The sequence below is a fragment of the Prionailurus bengalensis genome, chromosome C2, assembly GCF_016509475.1.
Source record: "Prionailurus bengalensis isolate Pbe53 chromosome C2, Fcat_Pben_1.1_paternal_pri, whole genome shotgun sequence".
NCBI classification, from domain to species: Eukaryota; Metazoa; Chordata; class Mammalia; order Carnivora; family Felidae; genus Prionailurus; species Prionailurus bengalensis.
In genome coordinates, this window is record NC_057350.1 from 58,477,133 (window position 1) to 58,497,458 (window position 20,326).

General features: G+C 42.2%; 2 protein-coding genes across 3 annotated transcripts in view; one reads left to right on the forward strand and one right to left on the reverse strand.

Moving 5' to 3' along the window:
• CD96 (CD96 molecule) overlaps nucleotides 1–20,326 on the forward strand; it is a 95,361-nt gene that overhangs the window by 29,176 nt on the left and 45,859 nt on the right. For both annotated transcript variants that reach the window (XM_043594097.1, XM_043594096.1), the window contains exons 4-7: nucleotides 783–993; nucleotides 4,038–4,093; nucleotides 15,254–15,344; nucleotides 18,175–18,363. In XM_043594097.1, coding sequence (XP_043450032.1) covers nucleotides 783–993; nucleotides 4,038–4,093; nucleotides 15,254–15,344; nucleotides 18,175–18,363 — 547 coding nt within the window. The remainder of the gene's footprint in view (nucleotides 1–782; nucleotides 994–4,037; nucleotides 4,094–15,253; nucleotides 15,345–18,174; nucleotides 18,364–20,326) is intronic.
• ZBED2 (zinc finger BED-type containing 2) lies at nucleotides 9,096–11,530 on the reverse strand. The gene is made up of 2 exons (XM_043594099.1): nucleotides 11,405–11,530; nucleotides 9,096–11,160 (listed from the first exon to the last, which is right to left on the reverse strand). The coding sequence occupies exon 2, from the start codon at nucleotides 10,351–10,353 to the stop codon at nucleotides 9,700–9,702; it is 654 nt and encodes a 217-aa protein (XP_043450034.1). The 5' UTR covers nucleotides 10,354–11,160; nucleotides 11,405–11,530; the 3' UTR covers nucleotides 9,096–9,699.

Consider the following 20,326-nt stretch of genomic DNA (forward strand, 5'->3'; position numbering starts at 1 on the left):
AAATTTAAGAAGGCACTTACTTTCAGATACCCACCCTGCACTGATAGGGCCCTGAGAGTGAGTGCTAAGAGCCTCTTTACTTCATCCTGGTCCTGGCCCCACGGGGAGCTAAAATGAGACCTTTTCCAAAGGAAAGGTGGAAGGGAGGACAACCATAATCATCCGGTCCAGATGAAGATTTAATTAGCAAAACGGATACAGCACATCTTAGCATTAGGATTCTTGAACTTTGGGGCACCTGGGTGGTTCAGTCAGTTAATCGTCCTGCTCTTGACTTCAGCTCAGGTCATGATCTCACGGTTTATGGGTTCAAACCCCACATCAGACTCTGCACTAGCAGTGCAAAGCCTGCTTGGGATTCTCTCTCTCTCTATCTCTGTCTCTGTCTCTGTCCCTTTCCCACCTGTGTGCTTTCTCTCTCAAAATAAATAAACTTAAAAAAATAGATTCTTGAACTTGAAATAAGAATTATGAACTTTCATTAGCCCCCAGTGCTGTGCCCTCCAAATCCCACTGCTGATACGCACCTTATGGAAAGTTATGAAGGGGAAGTTCTAGTCAGAGGAACATCAAGTTTCAAGTCTTGTTAGGAGAGGGTGACTCTAGTCATTGAAAGTCAAGTGTAATGATCTTTTCTCTAGTAACATAGCAAATATCTCTTAATTTCACTTCTTCATCCATCACCTGTATTTTTTACAAGATATAAATGAATTAATGCATGTGAACATCTAGTCTGGAGCTGACGCGATTGAGTGCTGAGTAACCGGGAATATTTCTTTCAGCAGGAAGATAACGGAACTCAGGAAGCATGTATCACCCAAGGTCACTCCATCAGCAATTCCACACTATTTAAAGACAGAGTCAAGCTAGGTACAGACTATAAACTCTACCTCTCTCCAATCCAAATCCACGATGATGGCCGGAAGTTCTCCTGCCACGTTATGGTCAGACCTGGTAAAACCTTGAGGAGCTCCACCACAGTCAAGGTTTTTGGTAAGAGCTTCTGTTCTCCGGACTCCCTGCCATCCTCCTGTCCATTTTTCCTGCCTTGTTCTCTCCTACAGAGAAAGTGCCCCGGTCTCTGGAGAGCAGCCCCGCAGGGTAGCTATTCTAGAGCTCTGTTGCCCTTGATACTGGCATTCACGTGAGGGGTGAGGATAAGGGTAGGGAGTTAAAGAGTGAGGATTGAGTTAATAGAATAAAATCACACTGAAAGCCATAGAGTGGCCAGGCTCCTGGTGACTACTCCTTATTTACAACGTTAATGTTTCCTGAGAATACTGGGAATCTCTTTAATTATAACTGCCAAAATCTAATTACCGAGTTGTCTAATTGTCTTGGTTGCTTGCTGGAGTGAGGCAGAATAGGGACAGTGTGAGAAAAGGAAAACGATAAACACAGCTCCAGAGAAACTGCAGGGGTCCCCCCACCCCCAGCAGGGCCAGCTCCTCAGTGAAGGAGCCTGCAGGATGGCCCTCTGTCCCTGCATCCACTGAAGTGTGGAGCGGAAATATCCACGATGGCCCACTCAGGTTTCACAGGCTCTGCGGGGAGCAAATTTGCGGAAAATGTGAAGATTCTATTTTGCTCAGTGAGGCCAGGCAATATTAGTAAATATAAAATCCAAACCCCTGGCTTTGGATCGTTTTCATCTTTGTCCCCAAGAACTGTGTTTTTTACCAAGTCATTTTTAAGTGAAGGCAAAGAGAAAAGCAGTGATGTGGATGAGCCATTAATTGTTTTTGCAAATGAGGGAACCGGAGAGAAAATAACCTCACAAAACCTGAGCACACGAGCTACTAGATTTTCCCTCAGTGCTCTGAATGACCAGACAAATGAATAATCTTTGTTTTCACTTAGAATCTTACGGCATTATTAATAGAGGTCAGAGAATTCAGTGTTTTGAGGGAAATACAAAGACTGTAGTTCGTAAAGATGGAAGCAGCTACAGCCGAGATTTATGTAGTTGGAAGTCTATTGTAGTTCTTCTTATGTCTCTCTCTCTCTCTGGCTCCCTTTCCTTCCCTCCCCCTCTTTCCATCTCTCCTTGTGGATGGGCTAGGAGATAATTGATCACCCCTAATGATCATGTTGCTTATGGAGCCTGAACAGTGCTCTGTGAAGAGGTGGGAAAGACTGTTCATTTCTTTCATCGATATCGCTGTCGGCTCACTTACTGGGGCGTGACTGTCTTCGAACAAACACAAAACTGACTCATCTGGCCTGACTTTAGGCAAATCAATGAAGGCAGCTCTCCAGGATGTGAAAACACGTGTCGATTCTAAGCTGGGCAAACCATGTCCGGTTGGACCAAGGGTTATTGCACCCCAACTTGATCTAACTGCCTTGTCGACACTTAAACCACACCCTCTCTCTCTCTGTGGCAGAGACCTCCGTCTTAGTCTTGAAAGCTTTTTCCTCTTTCACATCTTACTCTTATCACCCTGTCTGTGTCTACACCTCTCTGTCTCTACGTCTCTGTTTCTTCTTTGATCTCCTCTCAGTGGATGCTTAAAAATAGGAGATTCTGCCTGCCTGTTCATTCGATTTTCCCTGCTTCCTCTCTTTCCCCTTTAGCAAGTGGGCCAGCCAGGCTGTGCTTCACCTGTCTCATCCAGTCCTTAGACTCTTGGTGTGTGCCACAAAGTATATATCCTAGTGGCCCTGGCATGGAAGCGTAATACATGTCTTATTCAGAAACCACTCAGCAGTCCTCGGTGATTCCTCAAATAGGACAAACCAAAAATAAAAACTTGAAACTTCAAAATAAGTACCCAAGTGTAGCACAGACCCACTGCAGCGTGGTTGCCCTAAATCCACTTTATTTCTTCGTCCTGAATAACACCTCCCTCTCTAACAGTGCAGGGGCCAGAAGCTTCCCTGGCTCCTTTGCTACTTCTTGCTCTCCTCTCACGGATCTTCTTGACTTTACTTTCCTTAGCAGGGCATCACCTGCTATCCCAAGTTCGCTCCTGCTCCCTTCTAAGCCCTTAAACCTGATTGTCCTGAGCCTCAAAAGGAATGTCTCTATAGCACCCCTGCAACTTTCAGTAACTGTTCTTTCTTTCAGGTCCTTCATTCCAATGGTATCTGTTGCTGATATGAGGTCAGAATGGCCAGAATACCCCTCCTTGCATTAGTGTTTTCGGGTCTATCTTGGTTTGGGTTCCCCAAAAGAAAACACTGAGACAAGGATTTGAGTTAAATTAATTTATTTGAGGAGTATTTATTGAAGGAATTTATCGGGGGAAGCATCAGAAGAGGAGTCAGAAAGCCAAGGAAGGGAAGGAAGATAATGAAATATACGTGAACATGCCAGTTACCAGTGTGGGCTCAGAGCTCATTCCCACCAGGGAACTCTGGGGGAATACACATCAGAGTTCTCCCAGATAAAGGCAAGGAAGTTGGGGTATTCTCCACCAACTCCCTGTCTGTTCTAGCCATTAGCTCACTAGACATCCAGTTTGCCCTGCTTGTGGACTGAGTGAACTCCCATAGGCCCAATAAATCCCTAAAAGAGGGTCACAGGTATGCCCAACAAAAGGCCTTCAGCAAGTAGAGGCAAATGCATCTAGATGTAGCAGACACTGACAGCCTGTGACAGGCTTACTATTTCTCCAGTGGTTCACAGACAGCCTTGTCTGCTGCACTCAAGCACTGACTTGAAGCCACTTTGGTTCAACGTAATGTACTCAATGTCTACTTTGTGCTGGTCACTGGTAAGTTCAAGAGATGGAGGGATGAATGAAAATAGGCTTCAGGGCACTTACAGTCTAACAGGACGTCAAAATCACTGAAATATCCTCCAATGTATTCTAAAATCTGTATTTTCCATGAAAATGTCAATTTCTTAAGGACAGTGAAGTTGATTTGTCCACCTTTGTTTCGTAGGCCTTTAGCATACAGCTGGGCACATAGTGGATGTTGAATTAATATTTGATGAATGATGAACACACACACACACACACACACACACACACTAGTGGCCAGGTAAGATGGTATTCAGTGACACTAACTGTGTTTTATTTGCCTTTAAGCTAAGCCAGAAATCCCCATGATTATGGAAAATAACTCTACGGATGTCTCGGGAGAGGTGAGTCACATTAAAGCCTTTGAAAATCTATAGTGTAATATGCCAAGGTGTGTTTGGTTACATCATTGTCAGAATATCTTCTCAAAGGACCTTATTCCTTGGCCCTCAGCCGATTAATTGCTAGTGAGGAAGAAGAGAAGCTGAGTTGATTCTAGAGCCAAGTGGAAATCCTTACTTTCTGACTTAGGGCTCTCAGAACATACGATCTGTAATCCTTAGTCCTTAAATTTTCTGGAAGAATCATCTCAATAGTTTAAACTTCTCTTTAATGAAAATTGGAGAAGCTAGGGAAGGAAAAATAGAACAGAAAGCAGTGTGAATCTTAGTGTGAGAATGAGGCTTTTGTTCAGCTGGCATTTAATTCATTCTAATCCACTTCCTGTACCGGCCCTTCTTATAGTCTTTGGTTTGAAGTAACAAGAGGAGAGGTGCCCTTCTATACTCCTTCAGAACCCTGCCTATTTCTTAGCCGGTAGGAGAAAGGGCAGGTGAAAAAGGAAAGTAGAGTAGGGCTGTTTGACTTCAGTTTCTTGTAGGTGATTCCCAGCCTTGAGTCACTGGGATCTGGGCTCACTTGCCAGCTCTTCTTGTTGGCTGTGACCTTGGGCAAATTACTTCACATCCTTTTCTATCTTTTTCTATCTGTATGAAGAGGATAAGAAGAACATCTGCATATTGTTGTTGTTCTTAAGAATTAAATGAAATACTGTACGAAAAGTTCTTAGTATGCTCTATGGCATATATTAGGTGCTCAGTAAACATTATTACTGTTGTTTTATTGTTATTACTACTATGGGTGTTAATCAGTTGTCTCAGGGCATTTTGACTTAATTCAAGCTTTTCGAAATCCCAAATAAAATAAATATTCTTGTGAACTCTCAAACATTTTCTGCTACATGAGATGAGAGAAAATTATACTCCTATTCTAATTTCTTCTAATCCTGAGAACACTACATAACTTATGATTTCTGATCCTGCTGAATATAAGTCATTTAATTTGACAGCTATATACAAATCATAGCTCAAACTCTATGGGATGGTTTTAGATGGGCATATATTTGTGTCTTTTGTTAATTTTATGTATTAGTCTCTTAGATAATTGCTGTTATAGTCCCGAGTATATGAAAAAAAATTAAGTTTTTTTGTTCTTCTACAATTAACTCCAATTTTATTAGTGGACATCATTTCAATAGTTTGAATAAAACTAACAGTCTAATGGCACGTTTGGCAGGTATTTTTGTTTCTTACAAGGTTTTCCTGTTGGTTCTTTATGCCAATGTTTACAGGTAATAAGGACTCAATCAAGATACAGAACCATAAGATTGGATCCAAGAATTCCAGTTTAAAAAAAAAAAAAGGACTTTCTCTTACATGTTATCACATTTCTTCTTCTGTACCCATGTTTACCTAGGTGCCGACTAGGACAGTCAGAGAACCTTCCTTCCTGGGGAATTAGTAAATAATCTCTCACCAACTCTATTTAACCAGCGACAGGACACGGCTTGTCTGTGGATCTTTTAACATTTTGCCAAACGTTAGTAATTTCTTACTCTAATATTCTTAGAGTTCCCATTGTATTTTTAATAGCTTCTTAACTCTTCAAAGTCCTTCCACATGCTTTTATTGAGTGATGCTCTGAAATAGGTGGGGCATCCATAATTTTACGGATGAGAAATGGTGGCCTGAAGAGTCTACACAACTGGCTGAATCACTAATAAAAGGCAGAGCTGGGATGAGAATTTAGCATGCCCATAACCAGGTAGGATGATATAATGAAAGGAGACCATGATTCAGTGGCAGACAGAACTAATATCAAATCCTAATTCGACCATTTCTTGGCTACATATCTTCATCCAATAGTTAACTTCCATGAGTCTCAACTAAGTCATCTAAAACTGGGATCAGGATTAATATTTCATGGGACTCTTAGGGGAATTAAATTTATGCATAGTAATGGAGTATATTGAACATAATAGATGTCTCAGGAATATTTCTTTCCTTCCCATTATTTATCATTCACCTGCTCCCTTTCATCCACTGTTTCATCTGAAGATATATTCATACATCTCCTATGTGATTGATTTTGGGAGACAGTATGTGATAATGAAAAAACAGAACATAGACTGTGGAATCTGATAGACCTGGGTCTGAATTCTCCTCTATCACTTATTAACTCTGACCCCTGGGACCTCAGTTCCTTAGCTTCCTCATCAGTGAACATGGACAACGATCTCAACCTCCCAAGAGTGATACAAAGATAAAATGAGAGAACACATGTAAAGTACCTACCATGTGGCAACCATAAGTATTGGGTATGGTAACTTCCAGCCCTACCCTTCATTTCTTAGAGATTAACCAATTCAACCTGCATTTATTGCATGCTACTATGTACTACATATTCACTCCACCAGCAGCCCTTGGAGTTAAAGTAATAGGGATTTGTTCAGTTATGAGTTATGTTTTCCAGCATTACTAAAGCAATGAAGTTTATGGTTAATTTGGTTTTCCTGAAAAATCAAAAAGCTCCCAAATTATTCTAACCATGACACTTCTCAGGTTTAGACACGCCAGCAATATCCAAAGAGAGTGTTATTCCTGTGGATGTCATATTCTTGTGCATTCTGGGGGCAAGGCTTCACCAGGGCGCCAGCATGGCATGCAGCATCGCCTCCTCAGCTGAGATGGAAAAGGAGTCTTTAGCTGAAACCTCAGGGCCCCTTCTTGTAGCAGACACAGTATTCGAATAAAAGATGCTGGCCCAAAGAGCCCTCAGCCCACAGACCCTGGCCCTGAATAGCCTACTCTGATGATGTAGCAAAAGAAGGCACAAGAGAGATACATGAAAACCCCAGAGTTTATTCAACAGTTCGGTCTTTCCATGAACCACATATGTCTCTCTTTTATACCCGGGCTTTCTGCTTTAACCCCTTCATCTCCATGGGTCTTGTCCTCATCACTCTCTACCTTTATTATGTTTGACAAAAGTTAGTTAAGTGAAAAAGTGTATAAAGAGAACTACCTAACATGAAAGATAGGAAACAAAAGTAGCTGGGGTCAAAATGCCTGAAAAGGAAGAGAAGTGAAAATCAGAAGAGCCATGTAAAACAGACACCATAATCTAAAAACACACATTACCATTCGGCAGGATGGTTCTGGTGTCTGTTTGCAGATTTTGATTGTTGCTCTTTATTTAATTGTGGTTTTGCAAAGCCTGAATCTGTGGATTCTTTGACCTTCTTAAGCTTCATTTCAAATGTATGGGTGTATGTGTGTTTAAGATTAGGTATTAGAGCTTCTTCCTCTCCCTCCTTCCCTCTGACCTCCCTCCCTTCTTTCCTCTTTCTTTCTTTCTTTCTTTCCTTCTTTCTTTCTTTCTTTCTTTCTTTCTTCTTTTCCTTCCTTCCTTCCTTCCTTCCTTCCTTCCTTCCTTCCTTCCTCCCTTCCTTCCTGGAATCTTATGGAACAATAAGGCTCTGATTCCCAATGTCCAGTCATGGGACTCTCAGTGGCCCTCATCATCATTTAGAAGGTGAGAGTCCCTGAGTTTTTACCTTAGCTGGAGAGGGCCCTAAAAATGGCACCACATCCCTTTGGAAAACCATATGGGAAGTGAAACCTTTAATATCAGGCAAGTTTCTAGAAAAAAATAAGGAGATTACAAGCCTACAGTACAGTCTGGGATTTTCACAAGCTATGTTTGGACTTGTGCTTGTTCCACAAACAGCTCACAGGGAAAACAGATCTGGGTGTTAGAGCTGCTGACAGTCTAAGAGTGAGCAAGCAGTAAGAGGGAGCCACACAGGTGAGGACAGAGGGAAACGACCCCATTACGACACCAGGATCTTGTCCACTTTCTGGGAGGCCGTTGCCCATTAAGTGCTTGGATCTATCTACAAGATAATGAAAAACTGTCTTTATTAGCTCTTGTCTCCCCAGCTCCCACCATCCCTCACTCCACCTCCCAGTAAAAAAACAAAAACAAAAACAAAAAACCCAGTAAAAAAAAAAAAAAGGTTCTAGAGGAATAATCCAAATAAAAGTCAGCTCCAACCCAAAGGCCACAGTCATTGCCACTTTGGTTTAATCTATTCCTGAGTAACCATATTAGGCATACCCTCAATAGATTGTTCTTTCCTTATGGACTGGTAGGTTCCCTTTTTTCAAAGCATCTCTGAGTATTTAAAAATGAACAGTTTTTTTTTATTTTTTTTTTTTAATTTTTTATGTTTATTTATTTATTTTGGGGAGAGAACACACAAGCGTGCTCCCACAAGTGGGGGAGGGGCAAAGAGGGAGACACAGAATGTGAAGCAGGCTCTAGGTTCTGAGCTATCAGCACAGAGAACAATGCAGGGCTTGAACTCACAAACTGTGAGCTCATGACCTGAACTGAAGTTGGACACCTAACCGACTAAGCCACCCAGACACCCCCAAAATGCACAGTTTTTTTTTTAAAGTCAGGGAACAGTTGGCATGTAGCCAGCATCTCAAAGGCAGGAATAAAATCCAAAACCTACTGTTCAAATGAATGGGTGGTCTGTGGGAACAAAACTAAAGCAATTTAACTCATTAAAATTGACCTCAGAACCTCAGAAAATGTTCTGCGCCCTTCAGTCTCCCAGATAGTCTTTGTCTCTCATCTTTCCATGGTGAATTTTTGAGGAGGGATCTGTCTCTCTTCTGCCATGTCACACTTCTTCTCTGTCCCTTTTTCTTTCTTTTTTGGTTTTCTGCCTCTGTTTTTTATTTCTCCTTACTCACCGCCTCTCTCCACCTTTCTTTTTTCCTTTCTGAGTTTCTCTCCTCTCTTCCTCATGATCTCCCTCTTTAACAGAACTTAATATGAAATTAGATTATACTTTTAAATATTTATGAATAAGTTTTTACATCCTCTATTCTTAAAGTTTCTTTTGAGTGAGCTGAAAAGTCTTTAATTCTCTCTGTGCTGATTATACGTTAATTATGTACGTGTTACATTGTTGAAAAGACAGGACTCAGACAGTTTCTGCTGGTGACACAACTTTAATGTAAGCAGATGATACAACACAGCACCAGTGGCAGAAAAGACCTACATTGGATGGGTCCCGAGAACTCAGGCTCAAGCTTCTATGTGCTTCCACAGCTGGGCCCCACAGAACAAGCCCTGTACCCAGTTCTCAAATCACCACCAGTATGTGTGCAAAGGCCTCAGCCCCAGGAAGCCTCAGCTCTGCTTGTGGCAGAGTCCCTTAGAATGAGCTGGTCACATAGGTACATTCCAGCTACCTGGCCAACCTCAACTATCAGAACCCTCAGCTCCGCGAACCAAGTGCTAGGCATAAATCCCATTATTTTCACTCATCACCACTGACAGTATGGTCCATTCTGCACCCAAACTCACAGACCCATGGTGGCAAAACAACAGCAATCTTCAGTTAATACGTTTTGAGGTTTTGATCAGGACAGCCTTCAGGGGCCCTGTAGGCAAGTATTTGGTCAATTCAGAACTGCTGAGATTAACTCCTATTATGCACTCTTTGTCTTAAAGACAAAATACTTTATATTTAAGCTAAAGTGGCTCTTTGCTGGGAGTCTGTGTCTTCAGAATAGATACCTCCCAGGCTGATTTAAACAAAATGGAAAGGATGAGCTGCTGCAGGCTGCTCTTGCTCCCTCCGACAGGCTTCCTTCTCAGCTCTCACCTTCCACTTCATCTCCAGGATGGCCCTTTCTACCTCCTCCAGGGCTCGCTCTCTCCTTTCCACGGCTCTCTCCCGCCATTCCACTGCCCTCTCCCTCCTAAGCACCTCCTTTTCCCTTTGGCTGGCCCACAAAGCCAGGGTCCCCAGCTGCTCCAGGAGCCGGGCCCATTCGCCCTCAATACCCATGGGGAGCTGGGGCCCCTGGGACCTGGAGTCCTTGCGCTGCCCCACCTGACCATGGCCAGTCTTCTCCAGCTCCTCTCTATGCATGCTCTTCAGATGTTTCCACAAGGCTGTGGTGCCCACGTTAACCCCCGGGCCGCGGCTCACCTGCCTGCCACACAGGCGGCAGGTGGCATATTGGTTGGGGTGGTGGCCAGCACGAACAGGGGCCAGGTGGAAATATTCCCAAACCTCGGAAAACCGGGACCCCTTGTTGTGTGGCAGAGAGGTGGGCATGGCGCTCGCGAAAGGGCCAACCGGTTCTCCCTTCTCACTGATTGCCTCTTCCTCCTTCATCTCAAGGTCTCCTTTTGCCTTCATCCTGGTTCCCTCCTCTTCCTCCTCTTCCCGCCTCATCCTGTCTCGTCTTTTAACAGCTTTCCTTGAGCCAGAAGTCTTGGCTGAACCACAGCTAAGGCAAAAATGAGTAATTGGGAAGGGACTGCAGTAACTCTTGGGGATTCACAACAATGTCCAAAGGCTGGCCACACCTGGTGTGATGTTTCCTCCTTTCCGCTTCACGGGAGAGTCAGGGTGAGTCAGAGCCACACAAAATGGCCTCCGAGGCCCCCAGGTACATTCCCTCCAGGCCCCAGATATGTATTGATCCCTCCTTGTGTACACCAGAACGACAACACAGATTAGTCCAGAAATTACAACGTTCTTCAGTGAATTCAGGGTTCTCTACATCAACCACCTCCACGAGTGGTTTTTGAATATTGAAAATGTTAGGTTTTCTCCTGATTGTCCAATGTTTCTGGCTTCCAATGTTTCTATGCCCCCGGAGGTCTACATGTGGGTTTTGGAGGTTCTGAACCCTCAGGCTGCTCGGGAACCCCAGGGCTGGGGCAGCACTTGTCTTCCTCAGTGTAGGCAGAAGCAAGCACAGAGAGATGCTGGTGTGAAAAGCACACTTCCTAAGAACTGTTGGAACAAGCAGCCCAAACGCTGGATGATAAAGTTCCCAAGGTGAGATCCGTTTGCCCCTAGCAAGTGAGGTCCCTCTGGGGCTGAGATTCCAAGAATTCCAGCAGACTTAGCTGTTTTCAGCAGGAGGAGCTGGCCCACGCAGAGGAGAAGGACATAGAGCACATCTCAACCGACTTGTCTCCCGGCAGTCCTCAGCAAGTAGCTTACACTCTGCCTTCCCAGGGGAACCATCACCTGCAAAGCCAATAGCTGATAAGACCTCCTCGACAGCAGCTTACTCTAGATGTTTGGCTTTTGCACCCCATTTAAGTAAATAAATGGACAATTAAATTTTTTAAAATAGCCTGTTTTCTCCCTCCTTTTTTGGGTCATTTCTTAAGTGATTGAGAGCTTTATCCGCCAAGCTTTGCAATCCCAAACAGTTGGTAAACACTCTCCTCCCTCCCTCGGCCCCACAGCCCTACAAGTGGGTACTTACAGGCAAGCAAGGCCCCGAGCTTGTCTCTGATGGCTTTGGTGCAGGGTGAGTGCTCCCACACGCTGTGGGTAGCTATTAGCTGACTTCTGCCCCCAGGAGGAGGGCACCCGCAGGTCCTGTTCCCTCCCACTTCCAGGGATGATGCCTTTCCAAGTGGGCGTGTCTCTGCCTGCCCACACAAAGATGCACACATTTCTCTGTACCCCCCCCCACCCCGGAAAATAGATGTTCTGGCAAATGTTGTGTAGTAAAACAATAAGTCAAGCACCTACTAGTCTTGGTTCTGTTTCCAGATAACTAGATCATCTGGCCTCTCAAGCAAAGAAAAATATTTAAAGGAGGGAAAGGGTGAGGTTTCAGCAGAGAAACCACACGCCCCAGTAACACCTGTGCTTTCAAATGTTCTGTCCAGTTGTCAGACCATGAGTCTCAATTTTTGGTTCAGAAACTCCGGATGTTGTAAATACAGTCAGTAGAGAAGCCAGGGAGCCTGCACAAAAGGGAAGATGAAGTGAAAGGAATCCTCCCAAGTTGAAGGAAATGTGACAAGTTGAGAAGCAGATTTGCGGTTGCTTTTTATTATATTATGTAACTAGCATTGGAAAAGCTGAAATGTTATTGGCTTCTATTCTCAATTGGGGTGAAATAAATGAATAGTCACAATTTAAGCACAAATTTTATATTTACGTATATGCTATATTTATATATGTATATTTTGGAAGGAGAACCTACCAAGAGGAGACAGGAACATTTTAAAGAGGGTGTCTGTGGAAGAAAAAATCCTTGAGTTATAGAAAAAAAGAGAAATGGCAGAGTAGAAAACATGCCAAGACTGAAAGACAAATTTCAAGTGAAGAAAGAAGGTTGAGGGGAGGAAAGACTCCAAATAGAAATGAAGAGTTGGTAAACGAATAGGGGAACTAAAAAAAAAAAAAAAAAGATTTCTCTTTCTAAACTAAAAAGCTAATTTTTTTAAATGAATCTATGAGAAGCCCTTTTGAAAAGGCTCTGCCCAAACTTAGGCAAACTGAATCTGGGTTGACTTACAAATGGTCAGCATTCGAGTATTTCAGCTGTGGAAATAAGGAAATGATCATTCTTACAGCCAGATTTGGATCTACTTTTCCTGATTCCTCAGTCTCCTCGTGCTACAACCTTCCACTGGCTTCCCTCTACTTCCAGGACAGTGTGCCCAACTCACACATTGGCCTACGAACCCATTCCGTCTGTCAATCTTTGTGAATTCCCCGCCACTTTCAACCACAGACCACCTGTACAATGCAGACCCATCTCTTCCCTGACTGCAAACTATTACTCTGCTTTCTGAGTTATTCCCAGAATTCACCTCTTTCTGCTCTCCTACAGAACTGTCCAAATACTTTTTGCCACTTATTATATAATTCTTTGTGCTATTGCTCACATATTCCATGTGTACCGAGAAAAAATGTGTTGAAGAAACCAGTTCTTTTGCTTGTCTCATGGACATGACAGCCACACCGTAAGTGAGCGAGTGATTCTGGCTCCTCAGCAGAAGAATGTGTGCGTGTGCACTTGTAGGTGTGTGCACGGACTCTTGTGCGTATATGCTTCGTAGTTTTTTTTTTTAATTTCACATGTTTTTCTTCCTACTCATGTGGAAGGTCCTACTCATGTCTGCTTGCACAGCAAAACCATATAAGCTTGGTGTTTCATAAGAGGTTTTACTTCAGTTTGAACTAGTTTAGTTTGTGGTTTTTCAATTTGAGGGAGACTGGGAGGTGTTCAGGACATCAAGCACATTCCAAAACAAAGTCTTGGAACACAGTCTGGAGGTGGTATAGAGTATTTGAAATCTGAATCACTCCATAAAATCTGAGTTCAGAGAATCCACTAGAGTTCAAGCTTTTTAACGTTTTTATTAAATTGACAAGAGATTTCTTCAATGAGCCATTTGCTTTTGTAATATAATGGAACCCCTACTTGTTCCTGATATTACCATATCATCATCTTATGGTAGGTTAACCAAGCATGGAGAAAGTGAGTCATGAGAGGGGTTAAAAGTATTGGCATTAATACAAACCTTTACAACTTGTTTCCTAACATTTTACATCCTTTTGTGGGTCACTTGAAGATAAACATCAATCTTTGGCATTTCATTGGATTAAATAAATTGCACTCTCTTTCTTTCACTAAATAAGAATATATTTTAGGGAACCTGGTTTTATTTTTGGCTTTCTAGGACAAAAAGTGACATATGTCACGGGTTTTTATTCCTCTCACCCATCCCCACTGTCAAGTGTGGCATGAATGTGAAAACTGGGAGCTGCAGCGTTCACACCCACCATTTTGGCTTCCACAGATAGTCGCTTCTGAAAGTCTCATGTTTGCCTTGGGCTTTTGGTAGTGGTGTGGAGGGATGCTAAACTGCACTTCAGTAGGATCTCACCAGAAAATTCTACTTTAGTGTCCTTCAATTTGGTGTCTCAGCTCTGCTCAGGACCAGATTCTTTGGGTGCAACTAGTCTGTGAAGAAATTGGCACACCATGTATTACGCATGGCTAATTGTTCTTTACTAGTTAACTAGTAAATTCATCAGTTGTGGAAAATATATGAGAGCGAAGAACCAAGACGAGTCATATATGAAATACATACATCTCTTGATGAGACAACAAACAACTCTACGTGGTATTATAATTGGACAGTGTTGGGGTGCTTGGGTGGCTCAATCAGTTAAACATCTGATTCTTGATTTCAGCTCAGGTCATGACCTCATGGTTTGTGGGATCGAGCCACACATCAGGCTCTGTGCTGACAGTGCAAAGCCTGCCTGGGATTTTCTCTCTGTGTCCCTCCCCTGCTCACATGCATACACACACTCTCTCTTTCTCTCTGTCTCTCAAAATAAATAAATAACATAAATTAAAAAAAAAAAACCTCATGCAGTGGCATGTTTAAAAAAAGATCGAAATACAATTTTATAGTGTCTCAGATAAAATAATAATAATGAGATCCAGTAATTCCTTTTGGGTATTTTCACCAGGATGTTGAAAAAAAACACCATCTCACAAAGAGCAAATACGGTGTTGGAAATAAAACATAACTAAACCTATCTCTAAGCTACCTGTTCTGTTTCTCTCATATTTCAGTACAATGTGTTTTACCAGAAAATACCTTGGACTGGAAATGGGGTAACTTAGTTCCCAGTTGTGCCATCAACTACATTCCACTCTCTTTAACCATCCTGTGATTTTTGTGCCTTGGTTCCCCCATCTGTCAAATGGCAATGATAAGTTGTGTCCTACCCCACCCTAGAGGACTGTTAAGATGATAACATGAAAAGTCAATTGCATAAACTCTTTACAAGTCAAAAGTGAGATATTCACAATAATGGTTTTTGTGGTTATTGCTACAAATAGTACTTTACATTATTTGGGGAATGGAAACAACCCAAATGTGGATATCTTTTAGCTTAGAGTCTAACAGAATATTCTTTTCTGGTCTCTGACTGTTAGAGCTTCTTCCTTTTTAGTCTTTGGCTTCCATTTAGCACTGTTTTATTCTTCTTGGGTAGAACAGTGATCTTCTTTTTCCAAAACCGAGAGTCCAGACTTGCAATATTAGTCTAGTCCTAGATTCTTCCCAAGTTAACCTATGCTTCCAGCCATGAGTTCATGACATGTCTATAGGAGACAGTCTATTTGTAGCTCACTTTTTCACATAAGCTCTGAAAGGTAAACATAGCCTTGTTGAAAGTGTAGAAAATTGTTTTCTGCCAATTTGCCCCATGTGACGGTTGGCCGGGATGTAAGGGGTACCATTTGCTGCTGAATTTTCAAATAAGCCTTTCTGTGTTCTGCTTTTACCCCCAGAGAACATTTACCTGCTCCCTGAGGAATGTATTTCCCACAGCAAATCTCACGTGGTTTATAGAAGGAGGCTTTCCTCAAGGTGAAAAAGAAGGTAAGGAAATCAGTCAATGGAAATGGGTTTGGCAAAGAAAGAAAGAAAGAAAACAAAGAAGAATAGAAATTGCCATTTCCTGAGCTGATCTTGGCATTTAAGAACAATTCTCATTCCAAGACAAACATCATCTTGCCTACCAGATGCCATTTTCTGATACCCCATCTAGTGCCTCGAAGAGGACGGGAGTGGGTAACATTTTCCAAAATTAAGAAATACACCTGATTTCTTTAACTCTCAACTGTTAGTAAAAGCAGATCTCTTACATGAGGGCAAAGAAGTTTAATTCAATATATACGTATTAATAATTTCATTTAATTCAAATAACTTAGCACCACTGATTCAAATCAGTAAACAAATACTTTCCACTTTTTCTTCTAAGGATCTGAGTGGGGTGGGGAAGACTAAAGGAAGTACACATAAAGGACTGGGCTTTATGACAAGGAACTCCACCAGGAGGATTAAAAATTCTTGGAGCAGGGACACACACTGAGACAAGCTTTGATGAGAATGCATAAAGCCGTATTTTTCGTAGGCGATAAACATGGCTGCCTGTGCCAGAACAATCCCAGCCAGCCCCCCCTGCCTGGGACAACAGCCCTTCTTCTTCCTCCTGAGTCATTTTTTTCTCAAAGCTCAATATGTTTTCAACAGTAACTGAGTCACATAGCTCTTGCTACATTGTTATTTTTAATGGGTAAAAATAAAAAGTTTATATTGATGAATGATCGTATTGATCCACTGTATTCATTTTGAGACTATTACTGGTTTTGTTATTCATTTTAAAAACAATTCACCCATAATCATGACCAGATGCAATCCTGAAAATCTTTCTTAAGGGTCATTATAGGTATGGTCTCCTGTTAAGTAAGCCCTGGTTTGATGTGCCCATTACTCTTCTGGACCATGAGGCCAGACATTGTGGTCAGAATTCTACCACATGTAGTTATTACTTTGGTAAGTAACAACTTCAAAACTAGCATTTAGAGCCTTTAGTGTAAAGAAGCCATAAGGGTCCAGAAAGTTCTGGCCTACAGTGACAGATGGTTTCACGTTGATTTCCTGCTGCCATGTGTGCTATTTGGAGGTTGTACTAACAGTGGCAGTTAAACAGTTTCTATTTCTAAAGGAGACTCACAGGACCCAAATGACAATGGCTATAAATCTACAGCTTATTTCAGGAAAAGGATACAATATAACAACACCATTAAAGTAAGGGTATGCATTCCATGTACAGATGTACAGCAAGGGGGGCAGTGAAATCAGGCACGGGCTCCTTTGCAAAGGGGAGACAACCAGTATGGCACAGAGCACCTTAGAAGCAGGGAACCCCAAGTGGAGTCTTGGCTGAGGTTGTTTTATATGTTACTTAGGTGGATTCCTGCTATGTAGACACACTCAACTGCAGAGCCTTCCCAGATTCTAGCCTGGGCCAGGTGCAAATCATTAATCTTACCGGTATCAGTCAACAATAAACAATGCTGATGAGCTAAGACAACTGGCCCCCGAGCTCCTTGGACCCACGGTCACCAACAAAGCAATGCTATGAATCAACACATTCCGTACTTTGACTATGGATCGGTGCCATGCAAGAGCTTGAGCCAAACAGTTTAGGGTAACTCCAGGCCTGCTGGAACAGACCCTCACTGCCCAGAAGCTGTGGTTTGACCATTTTAGACTCTATATTACCGTAAACTGAACCATCCCTGCCGGAGACCTGCTCCAGCAACCAGGGGTTCCCGAAGGATGAACAGCGTTGGTGAAAAAGTGAAAATAAAACAAAACTAAAAGAAAAAACAAAAATAAAAATGGACACAGACAACAGCAGTGTGTTGAACTGGCCGATTGATTGTAGCAAACATGGCATTGTATTTGCTAGTGATTTCCTTGTAGCATACGTCATCTATGTTTTTCTAACATTACCTAATTTTGAAAATGTTCCTATGTGTAATCAACCTTTAAGAAATAACATGGCGATTTTCTCGTGATGTTCCCTCATACCCTTTGATTATTGATTAGTTTCTGGCATTATTCCATTATGCATCTGCGTTTATCTATAATCTATAGAGCGTTTGCTTTGCTGTTTTCATGAAAGGTCATCTATCGCTCAACACCTCAAGTGGAACAGTTACAGGGACATGACCTCTTAGTTGTTTCCCCAAACCATTTGTGGTTTGAGGAACAAAAGTGTTCGCCTGGGTCTGAGGTGCCAGGAGGGGGCCAAGAGGGCCTTAGAAACCCATGCCTTATACATTCTCAGAGAGACAATGCACCTAGGAACTAATGAACCATTCTGTACTTTAACCGACTAGGTTCAATCATCATCTGGAATGCCTTCTGGGGGCCAAGTGAGCCTAGGGGCTAGAGTGACTTGTGCCTGTAGATACACTCCTTAGGAGTGGGGCTTTCAAGTCCATATGTCTCTCCTTTTTTGCCCTCCTTTGCTGGCAAATGCATGAGGCTATCCTTCCTGTAAGTAGAGGAGTCTCCATAGGGGATGGCAAGGGCTAAATGTAAGCCCGCGCAATTTCTTGCGGAACCTTATTTTCTTTCCTAATAGTTCTTTTCCCAGGGGGCCTGTCGAGGGCAATTCCCCAACAGACAATACCCCAGGTACTTTTATTAAAGCCATATTACCTAAAAGCAGGAGTCCAAGAAGCTTCACTGTTGGCGGGCCGCCCTGCAGTCACCAATCCGTCCATAGCCTGGGCTTTGCCATCAGGCTGGGATAGCTCGGCTTCCAGCACGTCCCCAGCCATTCCTTGCCATCAGTGTATGGCTCCTAGCAGAAAATGTTGCTGACCGATCTTGTTCTTAATCTGTCTTCTAGAAATATACATTACTAATGAAGAGAGAAAAGACAAAAGTGGATTTTGGGAGCTGAAGTCTGTTTTGACAAGGGTGTATGGTAATAAGCCAGCCCAACCAAACAACCTGACCATCTGGTGCATGGCTATGTCTCCAGTCCCTGGAAATAAAGTGTGGAATATCTCGTCTGAAAAGATCACTTTTTCCTTGGGTGAGTTGTCTATTTAATAAGGTCAACAAGGGGCGGCCAGGACTGCCATAAGCTCAGAACATTTCTAATTAGAACAAATAGAGTGCTCATTATTTCCATGGTGTTTTAATCTCCAGAGACTCTCTATACAACTCAAAATTACTAAATTTCGTAGGATCAAGCCTCTTTTGACGAAAAATGGGACTCTGCTTAAAAGAATTTCTTCAAATAAAAAGCAGCTGATTCCTGTTTCTAAAGAATTTCTAGTGAATATGGCAATTTTTTCAAATTTCATTAATAATAACTTTTTGTTAATCTACCATATAATGAAAATTAACACTAATACTTTGATGATCAAGAGTGATTCTTAAAATCCTAAAATCTCTTCTGAGTCACTAACAACCTTCAATTACATATAACATTTATAATTTTAATACTTAGGAATGGATAAACCGTGTATGAGATATAAAAAGCTTGAGGATAAAGACTGTATCCTAATGATTTTAGTGCCCCTAAGTTGAAGCACAGAATTGGGCATATAGAAGATTTTTATGACTTGAAAATTGATACGTAGGATCATTCTACTTATTTACAACATTTGACAAACCAGAATATTGACTACTCGAAACCCGACCAACTAATGGAGATTTTGCTACATAAAAGATGTGAACAAATGTCTCAACAAATGCAGTGACAACAGATTGCCTATAAAAAATAGAAGTTTGTAATGACAACTAGCAAACATGCATGTATAACAGCAAAGTAATACTTAAACAGATTTGTTAGCCATTATCACAACTCTGCAGGACCGTTAACATCTTTTACCACCTTCCTATTTTCAGAGAAATTGTAGTCTATAACATACTCATAAAACCCAAGGTAGTTTATAAGGGAAAGTTCCTCTTTGTTTCAAGGCCAGTGTCTACATCTTGGGTCCTACCCGGCCCTTTCATACAGGCAGCCATTTGGTTCCCGGGAGCCTTAGTTGGGAAGGGTATGTGGCTCAATACACATCCGTCCCCCTGTTCAGAAGTAGGTGCCATTGTGAATCTGGGACAGTGGCATCATGCCTGTAATGCTGCCTGTGTGTATGTGTACATACACACACACACAAACACATCTCCCTCCGAACTTTTAGTTAATCATCCAGAAATGATCATGGGTTTACACTAAAACATCCATACTCAATTTTGCCTAATTCCCTCAGAAGTAAATGCACCTCCTTTCTAGAAGGCTGGACACAGGTAAGGCTGCGGTCTTGGAACGGGGTAAAGGCAGCTGGTTCTCCTATAGATTTGCCAGTAACTTTGGCAGACTTTAAGGCCATAAGCTAAAGACCAAACAACCTCAAATTCCTATGGAGAACCTTATTCCCATCACAGACAGAACCATGTTTGAAAAACCAGTCTTTTCTGATGATAAAATTGAGCTTGTCTTGGGGCGCCTGGGTGGCGCAGTCGGTTAAGTGTCCGACTTCAGCCAGGTCACGATCTCACGGTCCGTGAGTTCGAGCCCCGCATCAGGCTCTGGGCTGATGGCTCGGAGCCTGGAGCCTGTTTCTGATTCTGTGTCTCCCTCTCTCTCTGCCCCTCCCCCGTTCATGCTCTGTCTCTCTCTGTCCCAAAAATAAATAAACGTTGAAAAAAAAAATTTAAAAATTGAGCTTGTCTTGATTTAAAGATTTTATTTTTTAGAGCAGTTTTAGGTTTACAGCAAAATTAAGAGGAAGGTACAGAGATTTCCTGTATACCCTTCCACACACATGCATAGCCTCCCTTGTTATCAACATCACTTACCAGAATACGGTTCATTTGTTACAACTGTACACATCATAATCACCCAAAGTCCATAATTTACCTTAGGTTTCACACTTGGTGTTGTACATCCTGTGGATTTGGATAAATGTGCACTGACATGTACCCATCATTACAGCTTCAAAAGGCCCTAAATTTTCACTGCCTTAAAAATCCTTTGTGCTCTACCT

Bases quoted from the DNA above. Each gene is read 5' to 3' on its own strand.
- ZBED2 (XM_043594099.1), bottom strand. From the start codon at position 10,353: ATGAGGCGGGAAGAGGAGGAAGAGGAGGGAACCAGGATGAAGGCAAAA.